At 67.2% G+C, this 15,430-nt stretch overlaps 1 protein-coding gene across 1 annotated transcript; it reads left to right on the top strand.

Annotated features, from left to right (window-relative positions):
• Window positions 1-2,204: 2,204 nt before the first annotated feature.
• PPP1R13L (protein phosphatase 1 regulatory subunit 13 like) lies at window positions 2,205-11,586 on the top strand. The gene is given in 14 exon segments (XM_076360655.1): window positions 2,205-2,226; window positions 2,229-2,258; window positions 2,357-2,475; window positions 2,581-2,905; window positions 2,908-2,976; window positions 4,354-4,452; window positions 5,011-5,108; window positions 5,209-5,572; window positions 5,852-6,294; window positions 8,277-8,414; window positions 8,877-9,010; window positions 9,691-9,857; window positions 10,679-10,878; window positions 11,297-11,586. Coding segments are annotated over 14 exon segments (2,247 nt in total). The 3' UTR covers window positions 11,336-11,586.
• Window positions 11,587-15,430: the final 3,844 nt, after the last annotated feature.

Here is a 15,430-nt window from a genome sequence, read left to right as displayed (position 1 = left end):
GACCTAAAGCGGGGTCACGCCCTCGTCCCGCCCTTAAACGGGCGTGGCCGGAATGCCGTCGGCTGGCGGCGGGCGTTTAAAGGTGCAGAGACCCCCCCCCCGGGACCCCGCCGGGGTCACTGGGGGGGTCCGGGGCCAGGGTCACGGTCCACCGGGAGTCGGGGGCGCCGGGGGGGGGGGGGGGGGGGCGGTCAGGCCCGGACTACAGCTCCCGGCGTGCACCCGGGGCCCGCCCGGCCGGGCCGGGGCGGGGGCGGGGCTGGGAGGTGCCGGCGCTGCAGGTACCGGAGGCGGGGGGAGCCCCGGGGCTCTGCGACCCCCCAACCCACCCCCGTGACCCCCCCCCCCCCCCCCCCTCCGTGGACCGGACCCCCTCTCGTGGGACCCCGCTCCCCCGTGGGATCTGCCCCCGCTCGTGGGATCCCCCCTCGTGGGATCTTCCGCCGCCCCGTGGGACCCGCTCCCAGTCGTGGGATCTGCCCCCCTCTCGTGGGAACCCTCCCCGCAGGACCCGCCCCCCCCGTGGGATCTGCCCCCCCCCCCCCCCCCCCGCCCCCGGCACCCTGGGGCGCAGGGCGCGGCCCCCCCCCCCCCCCCCCGCTCAGCACCCTCCCCCGCGTGACCCAGCGCTCTGGAATTGGGCGTAGAGGCCGCGGGGACGCGGGCGCGCCACCGGCACCGGCACCCCACCGGCACCCCACCGGCACCCCGACCCGCGCCCCCACCGGCACCCCACCGGCACCCCGACCCGCGCCCCCACCGGCACCCCGACCCGCGCCCCCACCGGCACCCCGCCGCACCCCGCCAGGTACCGACCCCCGCGTGGGGCGCGTGGGGCCCGGGGGCCGGACCCCTGCGTCTGGTTTGGGGTGCTGGGGGGTTTGGGGAGCACCCTTGGGTACCTGGGCCCGGTTCGGGGTGCTGGGACAGCACCCTTGGGTGCCCCGATGCCAAGGTCCGGTTTGGGGTGCTGGGCGGGGGGGTGGGGGGTGTAGAGCACCCTTGGGTGCCCGGGTCCGATTCGGGGTGCTGGGTGGGTTGAGGAGCACCCTTGGGTGCCTAGACACTGGGGTCTGATTCGGGGTGCTGGGTGGGGGGGAGCACCCTCGGGTGCTTGGGATGGCTGGGTCTGGTTTGGGGAGGGGGGGGTCCACCCCTGGGTGCCCAGATGCCTGGGTTGGATTCGGGGTGCTGGGGGGGGGGGGGGGGTTGGGGAAGCACCCTTGGGTGCCCGGACACCGGGGTCTGGCTCGGGGTGCTCAGGACGGGGAGCACCCTCGGGCGCCTGGGTCCGGTTCGGGGTGCTGGGGGGGGGGGGAGGACCCTTGGGTGCCTGGGCGCCTGGGTCCGGTTCGGGGTGCTGGGGGGGGGGTGCACCCTTGGGTGCCTGGGCGCCTGGGTCCGGTTCGGGGTGCTGGGGGGGGGTGCACCCTCGGGTGCCTGGGCGCCTGGGTCCGGTTTCGGGGTGCTGGGGGGGGGGGTGCACCCTTGGGTGCCTGGGCGCCTGGGTCCGGTTCGGGGTGCTGGGGGGGGGGTGCACCCTTGGGTGCCCAGACGCCTGGGTTTTCCCAGCTCCCCTCCCGTCTCGCCGCCCGACCCGGGGCGAGCTGGGGCTTGTCCCTGTCTCCCCGGGGGCGAGGGCCGGGTGGGGCTGCCTGGGTGGGGCCGCGGCGCTGGGGGGGGGGCGTCCCCCAAACACCTCTCTGCTGTCCCCAGGTGTGGGGGACACAGGGTGCCCCTCCGACACCCCAAATCCCCCCCACCTGTGCTGGCACTGGGGCACCCATGGAGAGGGGGGGTGGGGTGGGGGGGGTGGGTCCCTTCTCCGCGGGGGGCAGAGCCTCCTCCATCCTGCACCCCACGCCGGGTGACCCCAGTGGAAAGGGGGGGGGTGCATCCCCCCCGCCTCTAGCAGGGGGGTGCATCCTCCCCTCCCCCCCCCCCCCCCCCCCCAACCAGGGCCCTGCCCGGGGGGGGGGGGCGGGCGGCGCCCGCTCCTTGCAATGGATTAATTACCGGTAATTATAATGATGATGATCCCCGAGAGGCGAGCGGGTCACAACACGTTCCCGCTCCCCGCATTCCCAGGGGGCTGGGGCGCAGGGTGGGGGCGCAGGGTGGGGATGGAAGGGTGCCCCCCCATGGGGGGGGTGCCCCCCACCCTAGGTCACCCGTTATCCCCCCCCCCCCCCCCAGGTGGCAGGATGGCGAGTGAGCGGCTGCGCAGCGCCAGGACCTGCTGGATCTCACCTTCCAGTGTGAGTGAGGGGCAGCGGGGCGGGGGGGGACCCCTTTGGGGCGCAGCCTGACACCCCTCCCCACCCCCCCCCCCATGTGTGTGTCCCCCCCCCCCCAGCCCTGGCCATGCAGCACATGGACCTGAAGCAGGTGGAGCTGGACACGGCGGTGGCCAAGGTGGACGAGCTCTCCCGGCAGCTCGAGTCCCTCTGGACCGACGGCCCCGGACCCCCCAAGGTAGGACCTAGGGCTGGGGGGGGCACCTGGGGGGCACCCCATTGCCCCCCCCCCCCGCCCCCCCATACCCAACCCGCTTCTCCTGGTGCACCCCCCCCTCCTCAGGAGCCGTACAGCCCCAGCCGGACCCGCTCGCCCCTCGGCCGGAGGAGCCTGGCACCAGAGAGCCCGGAACTGTCAGGGGACCCGCTGGGGCGCCCCGGCTCCCCCCGGACCCCCCATTACCTCCCGGGGGAGGATCGGGCCCCCTCGCCCCGACCCAAGGTGCTGGCGGTGCCCTACGAGGGGCTGGCGCTGCCCAGCCCGGGGGGCCGAGCCCCCTCCCCACGTCCCCATCGCCCCTACGAGTTCCTGGGGCTCGGGGGGTCCCCCCGGCCGGGCGAGGGGCCCGTGTTCTTCCCCGAGCGGGCACCCTCGCCCCGGCCCCCCGCGCCCCGCCCTACGAGGTGCACGGGCTGTACCCCTCCATCAGCAGCCCCGCCGTCAGTTTCCGGGCGCAGGGTAAGGCCACCGTGGCGGGAGGACACGGTGGGGACAGTCCCTGGGCTGGAGGGGTGGGGCTGGTGTCCCCGTCCCAGCGTGTCCCCGTCCTGGGGTGCTCCTGTGCCTCCTCAGGAAGCCCCCCCGTGAGATACCGCTCTGTCTCGGGGTGTCCCCGAGCCCCCCGGGGTATCCCTGCCCCGGGTGTGCCCAGTCCATCCTGGGGTGTTCCCATCCTGGGGTGCTCCTGTCCCCATCCCGGGGTGTCCCCAAGCCATCCCAGGGTGCTCCTGTCCCCATCCCAGGGTGACCCCATCACGGGGTATCCCCCATCCCGGGGTGTCCCCAAGCCATCCCAGGGTGCTCCTGTCCCCATCCCAGGGTGACCCCATCATGGGGTATCCCCCATCCCGGGGTGTCCCCAGGCTGTCCCAGGGTGCTTCTGTCCCATCCCGGGGTGTCCCCAACCTACCCTGGGCTGTCCCCATCCCAGGGTGTCCCCAAACCATCCCAGGGTGCTCCTGTCCCCATCCCAGGGCGTCCCCAAGCCATCCCAGGGTGCTCCTGTCCCCATCCCAGGGTGACCCCATCATGGGGTATCCCCCATCCCGGGGTGTCCCCAAGCCATCCCAGGGTGCTCCTGTCCCCATCCCAGGGTGACCCCATCATGGGGTATCCCCCATCCCGGGGTGTCCCCAGGCTGTCCCAGGGTGCTTCTGTCCCATCCCGGGGTGTCCCCAACCTACCCTGGGCTGTCCCCATCCCAGGGTGTCCCCAAACCATCCCAGGGTGCTCCTGTCCCCATCCCAGGGTGTCCCCAAGCCATCCCAGGGTGCTCCTGTCCCCATCCCAGGGTGACCCCATCATGGGGTATCCCCCATCCCAGGGTGTCCCCAGGCTGTCCCAGGGTGCTCCTGTCCCCATCCCAGGGTGACCCCATCATGGGGTATCCCCCATCCCAGGGTGTCCCCAGGCTGTCCCAGGGTGCTTCTGTCCCATCCCGGGGTGTCCCCAACCTACCCTGGGCTGTCCCCATCCCAGGGTGTCCCCAAGCCATCCCAGGGTGCTCCTGTCCCCATCCCAGGGTGACCCCATCATGGGGTATCCCCCATCCCAGGGTGTCCCCAGGCTGTCCCAGGGTGCTTCTGTCCCATCCCGGGGTGTCCCCAACCTACCCTGGGCTGTCCCCATCCCAGGGTGTCCCCAAGCCATCCCAGGGTGCTCCTGTCCCCATCCCAGGGTGTCCCCAAGCCATCCCAGGGCATCCCTGTCACTGGGTGCTCCCGCCCCACCCTGGGGTGCCCCCATCCATCCCCTGTACCCCAACTTGAGGGCCTGGGGGGGGGGGTGTGTCCGGGCCCTGCCGGGGGGGTCCCCTCAGCCCCTGTCCCCCCCCAGATGACCTTGTGATCAAGCGGCGGCCGCAGAAGAGCTGGAACGAGTCCGACCTGGACGTGGCCTACGAGAAGAAATCCCCCGGCTCCGGGGGCTATGACCGTGAGCCGGGGGGGGGTTGGGGGGGCACACAGGGGGCTGGGGGGCACTGGGGGGGCTGGGGGAAGCCAGGGCATCTGAAGTGGCTTGGGGTTATTAGGAAAGTTTTGGGGGGGGGGGGGGGGGGATATAGCTTCCCGTGGGGATGGGGGGTCCCGAGGGAACTGGGGGGGCTGCCAGGGTGCCCAAGGGCAGGTTGGGCTTGGGAGGGGGGCGCAGACCAGGAGGGTCTGGGGCTGCTGGTTGGGGTACAGCGGGCGGGGCTGCTGGGGGGGCAGTCCAGGGCTGCTGGGAGGTTGGGGGGCACCACGTGGGAGTCTGGGGCTGTTGGTTTGGGTGCTGAGGGGGGGGTCTAGGGCTGCTGGGGGGATTTAGGGCTTTTGGGGGGGGGGGGGCAGTCTAGGGCTACTGGGGGAGGGGGGTCCAAGGTTGCCCGGCTGGGTGTGGGGTGCTTGGGCTGAGAGCGCCGCATGGGCGTGTGTCGGGGTGCCTCTGGGGTGGGGGCCGTGTCCCCCCTGACCCCAGCGCGGCACTGAGGTCTGTCCCCGCCCCGTCTCCCAGGCACCGGCGAGGGGCAGCCGGTGCTGCGGCCGTCCCTGGGGCTGGCGCTGGCACCCTGGAGGGAGTCGAGCCTAGACGGGGCCGGCGGGCAGGGCAAGGTGAGCACTGGGGGGGGGGGGGTCCGGCCACCATCCCCAGCCCTGACGCCGGGGTAGATGGGCTGGCTCCCTCCCCGACGCCTTGTTTCCCACCCCCCAGGACGGCGCCTACGGGGGCCACAGCGCCACGCTGCCCCGTAACTACAAGGTGTCCCCGCTGGCGGGCGAGCGGCGGGCGGAGGGACCCTTTCGGCGCTCGGGACCCGGCACCCTGCCCCGTGGCTGGCACTTCTCCCAGCAGCCCGTCTCCCGCATCCCCGTGCCCCCCCAGGGTGGGCGACCGCCCCGCCACAAGCCCCTGCCCCTCTCCATGATCTTCAAGCTGCAAAACGCTTTTTGGGAGCAGGGGGTTGGCGGTCCCCGGGGGCTTCCCCTGGTTCCCCCCGCCGGCCCCCGCGCACCCCAAAAGCAGCCCCAGCTCCCGGCGCTGCCGCAGGCCCCCCCGGTGCTGCCTGGGGGTGAAGGTGAGGTGCCTGTGGGGTGGGGGCCGGGGGGCTTCAGGGTGGGGAGACGTAGGGGTTATTGGGGGGGGGTCTGTGGGGCTCGAGCAGGCAGCAGGACATGGGTTTGGGGGGGACTAGGGGGCTGCAGCATGAGAGGTATGGATTCTTGGGGGGGGCAGTGCAGCTGCAGCATGCTGAGACGTGGGTGGTTTTGGGGGGGGCCGTGGGGCTCCGGTGGGCTGACCCACCCGGGGCAGGGGGTCATGGTGCTGGAGTGCCCTGACCCCAGCCCCCTCGCAGGATCGGGGCGCCCTGCGCCCCTCGAGACCATCCCGCCGGAGGGGGAGCCGGAGCTGGAGCGGCTGCTGCAGGGCGGGGAGGCGGAGGGGCTGGAGCGGCCGCTCAGCCCCACACGGCTGCAGCCCCTGCTGCCCCCCGAGGCCCAGCGGGTCCCCGAGTTCGAGGAGGTGGCACGGGTGCTGGCCGAGATGCCGCGGCCCCTCAAGCGCCGCGGCTCCATGGAGCAGAGCCCGGGGCCGGCACTGCCACCCACCCGCACCCGCCAGTACCAGCAGCTCATCACCCGCCTCCTGCACCGCCCGCCCCGCCGCGATGAGCCCCCGGCCCCTGGTGACACCGGCACCTTGCCCGACCTGCCACCCGCAACTCCGGTGGCCCCCGAGGCCCGGCCGCCCTGCCACAGCCCCCCGCCGCACTCCCCCAGCAGCCCCGCACCCACCCCGGTAAGTGTCTGCGGTCCTTGGGGTCCCTGGGGTGCCACGTGGTGCCCGGCATCCCTTGGAGCCCCCCAGGATGCCACACAGCACCTGGTGTCCCTTGGAGCCCCCTGGGCTGCCAGGCAGTGGTTGCTGTCCCCTGGGGTGCTCGGTGTCCCCAAGGCTTTCCCCCGGCGTCCCCAGAGATGGCAAGCAGTGCCTGGTGCCATCAGACGTGCCCTGCGGGTGCCCCTGCGGTCCCCCTGGGTGCACTGTGGTGCCAACCAGTGTTCCAGGAGCTGTCCCAAGGTCCCCCGGGTGCCATACAGCGCTGGGTGCCCCGGGAGGTGTCCCCCAAGGTCCCCTGGGTGCCATACAGCGCTGGGTGCCCGGGAGGTGTCCCCCAAGGTCCCCCGGGTGCCATACAGCGCTGGGTGCCCCGGGAGGTGTCCCCCAAGGTCCCCCGGGTGCCATACAGCGCTGGGTGCCCCGGGAGGTGTCCCCCAAGGTCCCCCGGGTGCCATACAGCGCTGGGTGCCCCGGGAGGTGTCCCCCAAGGTCCCCCGGGTACCATACAGCGCTGGGTGCCCCGGGAGGTGTCCCCCAAGGTCCCCCGGGTGCCATACAGCGCTGGGTGCCCCGGGAGGTGTCCCCCAAGGTCCCCTGGGTGCCATACAGCGCTGGGTGCCCCGGGAGTTGTCCCCCGAGGTCCCCTGGGTGCCATACAGCGCTGGGTGCCCCGGGAGTTGTCCTCCGAGGTCCCCTGGGTGCCATACAGCGCTGGGTGCCCCGGGAGGTGTCCCCCAAGGTCCCCCGGGTGCCATACAGCGCTGGGTGCCCCGGGAGGTGTCCTCCAAGGTCCCCTGGGTGCCATACAGCGCTGGGTGCCCCGGGAGGTGTCCCCCAAGGTCCCCTGGGTGCCATACAGCGCTGGGTGCCCCGGGAGGTGTCCTCCAAGGTCCCCTGGGTGCCATACAGCGCTGGGTGCCCCGGGAGGTGTCCCCCAAGGTCCCCCGGGTGCCATACAGCGCTGGGTGCCCCGGGAGGTGTCCCCCAAGGTCCCCCGGGTGCCATACAGCGCTGGGTGCCCCGGGAGGTGTCCCCCAAGGTCCCCTGGGTGCCATACAGCGCTGGGTGCCCCGGGAGGTGTCCTCCAAGGTCCCCCGGGTGCCATACAGCGCTGGGTGCCCCGGGAGGTGTCCCCCAAGGTCCCCCGGGTGCCATACAGCGCTGGGTGCCCCGGGAGGTGTCCCCCAAGGTCCCCCGGGTGCCATACAGCGCTGGGTGCCCCGGGAGGTGTCCTCCAAGGTCCCCTGGGTGCCATACAGCGCTGGGTGCCCCGGGAGGTGTCCTCTAAGGTCCCCTGGGTGCCATAGAGTGCTGGGTGCCCCGGGAGGTGTCCTCCAAGGTCCCCTGGGTGCCATAGAGTGCTGGGTGCCCCAGGAGGTGTTCCCCAAGCTCCCCTGAGTAAGGGGTGCCCCAGGAGGTGTCCCCAAGATCGCCTGGGTGCTGTATAGTACTGGGAGCCCCGAGAGGTGTCCCCAAGGTCATCCTGGTGCCACATGGCACTGGGTGCCTCAGAAGGTGTCCTCAAGGTCCCTCGGGTGCTGTAGGGTGCCGGGTACCCCAGGAGGTGTTCCCAAGGTGCCCCAGGTGCCGCAGAGTGTGGGTGCCCTGGGAGGTGTACCCAAGGTCACCTGTGTGCTGTATAGTGCTGGGTGCCCCAGGAGGTGTCCCCAGTGTCCCTGGGTGCCTTATAGTACTGGGTGCCCCGTAAGGAGCCCCACGGTCCCATGGTTGCTGTATGGCGCCAGATGCCCTGGGAGTTGTCTCCATGGTCCCCAAGGTACCACAGAGCACGGGGTGCCCCGGGAGGTGTCCCCAAGGTCCCCCATGTGCTGTGCAGTACCAGGTGCGCCAGGAGGTGTCCCCAGAGTTCCCCGTGTGCCACACAGCACCGGGTGCCCCGGGAGGTGTCCCTGGCCCCCCTGACCCCCTGGCTGCCGCAGGAGCGGCGCTCGGCCCTGCGCGACCCCTCCTCGCCCCGCAGGCGCCCCGGGGCCCGCGTGCGCCTCAACCCGCTGGTGCTGCTGCTGGATGCGGCCCTGACCGGGGAGCTGGACGTGGTGCAGCAGGCAGTGGCTGAGGTGGGGCAGGGGAAAGGGGATGGGGGTGGCAGGGACAAGGGCTGGGGCGCAAGGGCTGGGGGACAGTGGGGACAGGGTGGCAGGGACAAGGGCTGGGGCGCAAGGGCTGGGGGACAGTGGGGACAGGGTGGCAGGGACAAGGGCTGGGGCGGCAAGGGCTGGGGGACAGTGGGGACAGGGTGGCAGGGACAAGGGCTGGGGCGGCAAGGGCTGGGGGACAGTGGGGACAGGGTGGCAGGGACAAGGGCTGGGGGACAGTGGGGACAGGGTGGCAGGGACAAGGGCTGGCGTGGCAAGGGCTGGGGGACAGTGGAGACATGGTGACGGGGGACAGGGTGACAGGGAGAGCAATGTGCCTGGCGCTTAGCAGTGACAGGAGCTGGGGGTGGCAGTGGGGTGCCGGGGAGTGGCAGTGGGGGTGGCAGAGGGTGGCGGTGTGGCGAGAGGTGCGCGTGTCCCCAGCTGAACGACCCCAGCCAGCCCAACGACGAGGGCATCACGGCGCTGCACAACGCCATCTGCGGCGCCAACTACAGCATCGTCGACTTCCTCATCGCCAGCGGGGCCAATGTCAACTCCCCCGACAGCCACGGCTGGTGGGACGGGGACGGGGACCCACCGACACGGGGCGGGGGGGGGGGGGACGGGGGACCCCACAGCCACGGCTGGTGGGACGGGGACCCACCGACACGGGGCGGGGGGGGGATGGGGGACCCCACAGCCATGGCTGGTGGGATAGGGACAGGGACCCACCGACACAGGGCGGGGGGGGGGGGGCATGGGGGACCCCACAGCCACAGCTGGTGCGACAGGGACGGGGACCCACTGACACGGGGTGGGGGCGTGGGGGACCCCCAGCCACAGCTGATGGGACAGGGGGTGGGACGTGGGGACCCCACAGACATGGAGGGGTGGGGACACCTGGGACCCCCCAGACCTCCACAGCCAGAGGGGATGGGGACAGACACCCCAAGGACCCCCACAGCTGTGGGGAACAGGGATGGGGACCCCAATAACCCCCCAGAGCCTGGGGTGATTTGGGATGGGGACCCCAATAATTCTTGTCAGCTTCCAGTGATCAGGGACCCCAATAATCCCCTGACAGCCCTCCGTGATTGGGGATGGGGAGGGACGGTGGACCCTGACCCCCCCAGTAACTAAGGGACAGGGATGGGCACGGGGGCTCCCTCATCTCCAGGACACTGGAGGGGGTCCCAGGGAAGCCCATCCTCTGCCCCCCCCCCCCCCCAAATTCCCCCCATCCCGATGGTACCAGGACACCGTTGCACTGCGCGGCCTCGTGCAACGACACCGGGGTGTGCGTGGCCCTGGTGCGCCACGGCGCCGCCATCTTTGCCACCACCACCAGCGACGGCAGCCTGGCCGTGGAGAAGTGTGACCCGTACCGGGAGGGCTACACCGACTGCTACAACTACCTCACTGGTACCGGGGCACGGGGGGCACTGGGAGTATATGGGTACGGGTACTGGGGGGGTACTGGGGGAGTATGGGTACTGAGAGGAGGGATATGGGTACTGGGAGGGGGTACTGGGCAGGTATGAATACTGGGAGGGAGTATCAGGGGGATATGGGTACTGAGAGTGGGTACTGGGAGGGGATATTGGGGGTGTACAGGTACTGGGAGGGGGTACTGGGGTGGTGGGGTACTGGGAGGGGGTCCTGAGGGTATACAAGTACTGGGAGGGGGTCCTGGGGTGGTATGGGTACTGGAAGGAGGGATATGGGTACTGGGAGGGGATACTGGGGGGTGGGGGGTATGGGTACTGGGAGGGGGTATTGGGGTTATAGGCGTACTGGGAGGGGGTACTGGGGGTTATACGGGTACTGGGAAGGGGTATTGCAAGTATACAGGTACTGGGAGGGTGTACTGGGGTGGCATGGATACTGGGAGGGGGTATCGGGGGTACACAGGTACTGGGAGGGTGTGCTGAGAGGAGGTACGGGGGCGATATGGATACTGGGAAGGGGTACTGGACAGGGTACAGATACTGGGAGGGGATACCAGAATGGGTATGGGTTCAGGGCAGGGGGGGTGCCAGGGGTGCAATGCCATGGGGGTGCTGGGGGGGTTACGGGGTGCTGAGGGGGTTCAGGGCAGGGGGGGGTGCCCGGGGTGCACTGTCATGGGGGTGCTGGGGGTGTTACAGGGTGCTGGCGGGTTCAGGGCAACAGGGTGCTAGGGGGTGCAGTGCCACGGGGGGTGTTTGGGGGGGCGCAGGGTGCTGACAACCCCGTCCCTGCAGAGGTGGAGCAGAGCATGGGGGTGCTGAACAGCGGGGTGGTGTACGCGCTGTGGGACTACAGCGCTGAGTTCGGGGACGAGCTGTCCTTCCGTGAGGGCGAGCCCGTCACCGTCCTGCGCCGCCAGCCCCAGGAGGAGCTCGACTGGTGGTGGGGGTCCCTCTATGGCCACGAGGGCTACGTCCCCCGGAACTACTTTGGGGTAAGTGGAGGGGTGCCACAGCGCCCACGGCCACCCCACAGCCCCAGGGGGGTACCCACAGCACCCATGGCCCCGAGTGGGACCCACAGCACCCACATCCCTCAGGGGGTCCCACAGCACCCATGGGCCCAGGGGGGGTCCCACAGCACCCACGGCCACCCCACAGCCCTGGGGGAGCACCCACAGTGCCCATGGCCACATGGGGGGACCCACGGCTCCAGAGGGGTCCCACAGCACCAGTGACCACCCCACAGCCCCAGGGGGGCACCCACAGCACCCATGGTCCCCACAGCCCTTCCATGGCCCTGAGAGCGGATCTCATGGCCTCCCTGGCCCCTCCGTGGCTTGTGGTCCTGGGGGGCTGGGGGGGGCACCCTCCCCCTGACACCCTCCCCCTGACACCCTCCCCCTCCCCCAGCTCTTCCCCAGGGTGCGGCCACAGCGGAAGAAGGTCTGAGGGGTGCCCTGAGAACATGGGGGGGCCCTCAGCTGGACCCAGCCCCCCCAGCCGCTTGGATGCATGGGTCCCCCTTGCCGGCAGGCACCTTCTCGGCTGCCCCCCCATCCCCTATTCTGTCCCCCCCTGTCCGAGCAAGGCACCGGGATGTTGCCCCCCCCCCCGGTGTCATGACCCCCCCTCCGGCTGGTGACAGTGGGTGTCACCCCAAGGTGTTGGCTTCTCTGGGGAGTAAAAAGCCTTCAGCTGCACCTGGTGGTCTCCGTCCTCTGCATCACAGGGGGTGGGTGGGGGCTGTGGGGACTGAGGGTGACACGGGTGGGGACACCCCGCTTGGGACTAGAGGGGTGACGCAGGTGGGGTCACCCTGCATCAGACTCGGGGGGTGACACGGGTGGGGACATCCTGCATCAGATTCGGGGCAGTGATACGGGGGGGACACCTTGTTTGGGACCAGAGGGGACACACAGGTGGGGACGCCCTGCTTGGGACCAGAGTGGTGACATGGGTAGGTCTCATCAGCAGGCAGGTGTTGAGCAGGGCTCCATCGCACCTAACGGTGACTTGGGCAGACAAACGCCATCCCTCCGAACGTCCCCCCCTCCTCCTTCCCCCAGCTTTTATTGCTGAGCACGAGGCCATATGGTCTGGGATGTCCCTTCTTTAATCCTGGCCACTTTTAGGGAATTTAGCTGCAGCCTGTAATAAAAAGACAGTCGAGCCCTCGGTTGGCATTTTGTCTACGGAGACTGTCGAGTTTTCAATGAGGGTTTGGCATCCAAGTGCCTAATAGAGTATTCATGGTTTGGACTTTTAATATATCCATGCCTAATATATTTAAGGGCCTGAGCGCCACTGTGGGTCTTAGCGTTCTTCGATTCTTTATCCTAGCTACTGGGAGCCGTTGTCTTTTTCCGTCAATCCTTCTTATATAAACCCTTTCTCGAGGTTTCCAGATGAAGCCAGGCTCGTCCCTAGCTTTAATCATTGATATTGAGACTCCTGTGGCTATGAGTAAAGAGAATATTTGTCATTCGCCGCTAATGGTATACGAGGGCTTTTACTACTATTAAGTCCAAAAATTTTGGCCGCTTGGGAGGGGTCATTGGACCTGCCTGGGCCAGCAGCTGGGATTGCCTCCCTTAGTTGGCCGTTCCACCCGTAGTTTCTTACGATTCTGACCTGCTTTTGCCATTTGGGCCCATCCTTACCCGCTCTTCCTTCCGATGAACTGCCATCTCAGGGGTTCCCATAAAGGCCGTCCACTTCTGCAGCTCTTGAGCCATCATGGTCTTCCAGTCATGGGTTCCACCATGTCACATTAAGGCCAGGCTCAGTATCCACCCAGCCAGCCCAAGGAGGAGGAAGTTTGTATCGGTTCTATCCCCATGGTTCTTCCAGTTGTCTAACAGCATCTATTATTGAAGATAATTGAAATACTCGATTCATAGAATCATTAAGGTTGGAAAAGACCTCTAAGATCATCGAGTCCAACCATCGACCCAGCACCCCCATGCCCACTAAACCATGTCCCTAAGCGCCTCATCTACACGTCTTTTAAATACCTCCAGGGATGGGGACTCCACCACTTCCCTGGGCAGCCTCTTCCAATGTTTCACCACTCTTTCAGTAAAGAAATTTTTCCTCACGTCCAATCTAAACCTCCCCTGGCACAACTTGAGGCCGTTTCCTCTCGTCCTGTCGCTTGTTACTTGGGAGAAGAGACCGACCCCCACCTCGCTACAACCTCCTGTCAGGTAGTTGTAGAGAGCGATGAGGTCTCCCCTCAGCCTCCTCTTCTCCAGGCTGAACAACCCCAGTTCCCTCAGCCGCTCCTCAGAAGACTTCTTCTCCAGACCCCTCACCAGCCTCGTTGCCCTTCTCTGGACACGCTCCAGCACCTCGACGTCCTTCTTGTAGTGAGGGGCCCAAAACTGAACACAGTATTCGAGGTGCGGCCTCACCAGTGCCGAGTACAGGGGCACGATCACTTCCCTGCTCCTGCTGGCCACACTATTTCTGATACAGGCCAGGATGCCATTGGCCTTCTTGGCCGCCTGGGCACACTGCCGGCTCATGTTCAGCCGGCTGTCGACCAGCACACCCATAAGCAGTTCTACAGGGAGTCTGCAAAGATGCATCACGAGCCGACACATTATATATTCCTTATATACCTTATACACCTTTTTAGTTCACCTGCACCGATCCTGTGAGCAGCATCATGGGGGTGCTGTGAGCATCATCATGGGGCGCCTCAGCCCAGCCTTGGGTTCACCCCCCGGCACCAGCTCTGCTGCCCAAGGTGGCCCCTGGGCATCTGCCCTGCACCGTTGCTCCAAGGCCTGATCTCCTTCTATGACCAGGTGACCCGCCTAGTGGACGAGGGAAAGGCTGTGGATGTGGTCTACCTGGACTTCAGCAAGGCCTTTGACACTGTCTCCCACAGCATTCTCCTAGAGAAGCTGGCGGCTCACGGCTTAGACAGGTGGACTCTGCGCTGGGTCAAAAACTGGCTGGACGGCCGGGCCCAGAGAGTTGTGGTGAATGGAGTTCAATCCAGTTGGCAGCCGGTCACGAGCGGTGTTCCCCAGGGCTCAGTACTGGGGCCGGTCTTGTTTAATATCTTTATTGATGATCTGGATGAGGGGATCGAGTGCACCCTCAGTCAGTTTGCAGATGACACCAAGCTGGGCGGGAGTGTTGATCTGCTCGAGGGTAGGAAGGCTCTGCAGAGGGACCTGGACAGGCTGGATCGATGGGCCGAGGCCAACTGTATGAGGTTCAACAAGGCCAAGTGCCGGGTCCTGCACTTTGGCCACAACAACCCCATGCAGCGCTACAGGCTTGGGGAAGAGTGACTGGAAAGCTGCCCAGCAGAGAAGGACCTGGGGGTGTTGGTCGACAGCCGGCTGAACACGAGCCGGCAGTGTGCCCAGGCGGCCAAGAAGGCCAATGGCATCCTGGCCTGTATCAGAAATAGCGTGGCCAGCAGGAGTAGGGAAGTGATCGTGCCCCTGTACTCGGCCCTGGTGAGGCCGCACCTCGAATACTGTGTTCAGCTTTGGGCCCCTCACTACAAGAAGGACGTTGAGGTGCTGGAGCGTGTCCAGAGAAGGGCAACGAGGCTGGTGAGGGGTCTGGAGAACAAGTCTGATGAGGAGCGGCTGAGGGAACTGGGGTTGTTCAGCCTGGAGAAAAGGAGGCTGAGGGGAGACCTCATCGCTCTCTACAACCACCTGAAAGGAGGTTGTAGCGAGGTGGGGTCGGTCTCTTCTCCCAAGTAACAAGCGATAGGACGAGAGGAAACGGCCTCAAGTTGCGCCAGGGGAGGTTTAGATTGGACGTGAGGAAAAATTTCTTTACTGAAAGAGTGGTGAAACATTGGAACAGGCTGCCCAGGGAAGTGGTGGAGTCCCCATCCCTGGAGGTATTTAAAAGACGTGTAGATGAGGCGCTTAGGGACATGGTTTAGTGGGTGGTGGTGCTGGGTCGATGGTTGGACTCGATGATCTTAGAGGTCTTTTCCAACCTCAGTGATTCTATGATTCTAAGACAATGCCGTGGCCTTTCTCATCCTATCACCAAGGGAAAGTTTGCTCCCTCACATGGAGTCCTTCTGTCCCTGGCATCCCTGAAGCCCTTCCGCAGTTGGGCCTTCTTGCCCTCCATGCCAGATCATTCCTTGGTCATGAGTGACCGTGGCTGAGCAGGTACAATTTGAATTTCCCCTTCACCTCCCTCCCCATGGTGGCCCCAGGAGGAGGCTACGGAGTCTCCAGCTGTGGCGACAAAAGATACACTTAAACTGTGGGAAACTTCATCTTCTTGGTGGTGTCTTGAATACTATGCACTGTTAGGAAATGAATTGGAAGACTTCTTTTCAGGGGCTATGGCGGTGAGCCCAGCTTCTGAAATCAGACATCGGCCCCTACTAGCCAGGACCCTCCACCACTGCTCTGGATACATGGGTTCATCCCTTGCTCTGTAGCCACCTCCTGTGAAGGGGGACTGGTGAAGCTGATTCCCAGTAGCAGCTGTTATAAAGCCAACTATTTCTGTTGAACAAGACCTGGGCGTTACTCATCTGCTCTGGGT

This window comes from Aptenodytes patagonicus, chromosome 28, assembly GCF_965638725.1.
Source record: "Aptenodytes patagonicus chromosome 28, bAptPat1.pri.cur, whole genome shotgun sequence".
NCBI classification, from domain to species: Eukaryota; Metazoa; Chordata; class Aves; order Sphenisciformes; family Spheniscidae; genus Aptenodytes; species Aptenodytes patagonicus.
This window is presented reverse-complemented; position numbering and strand designations above follow the sequence as displayed.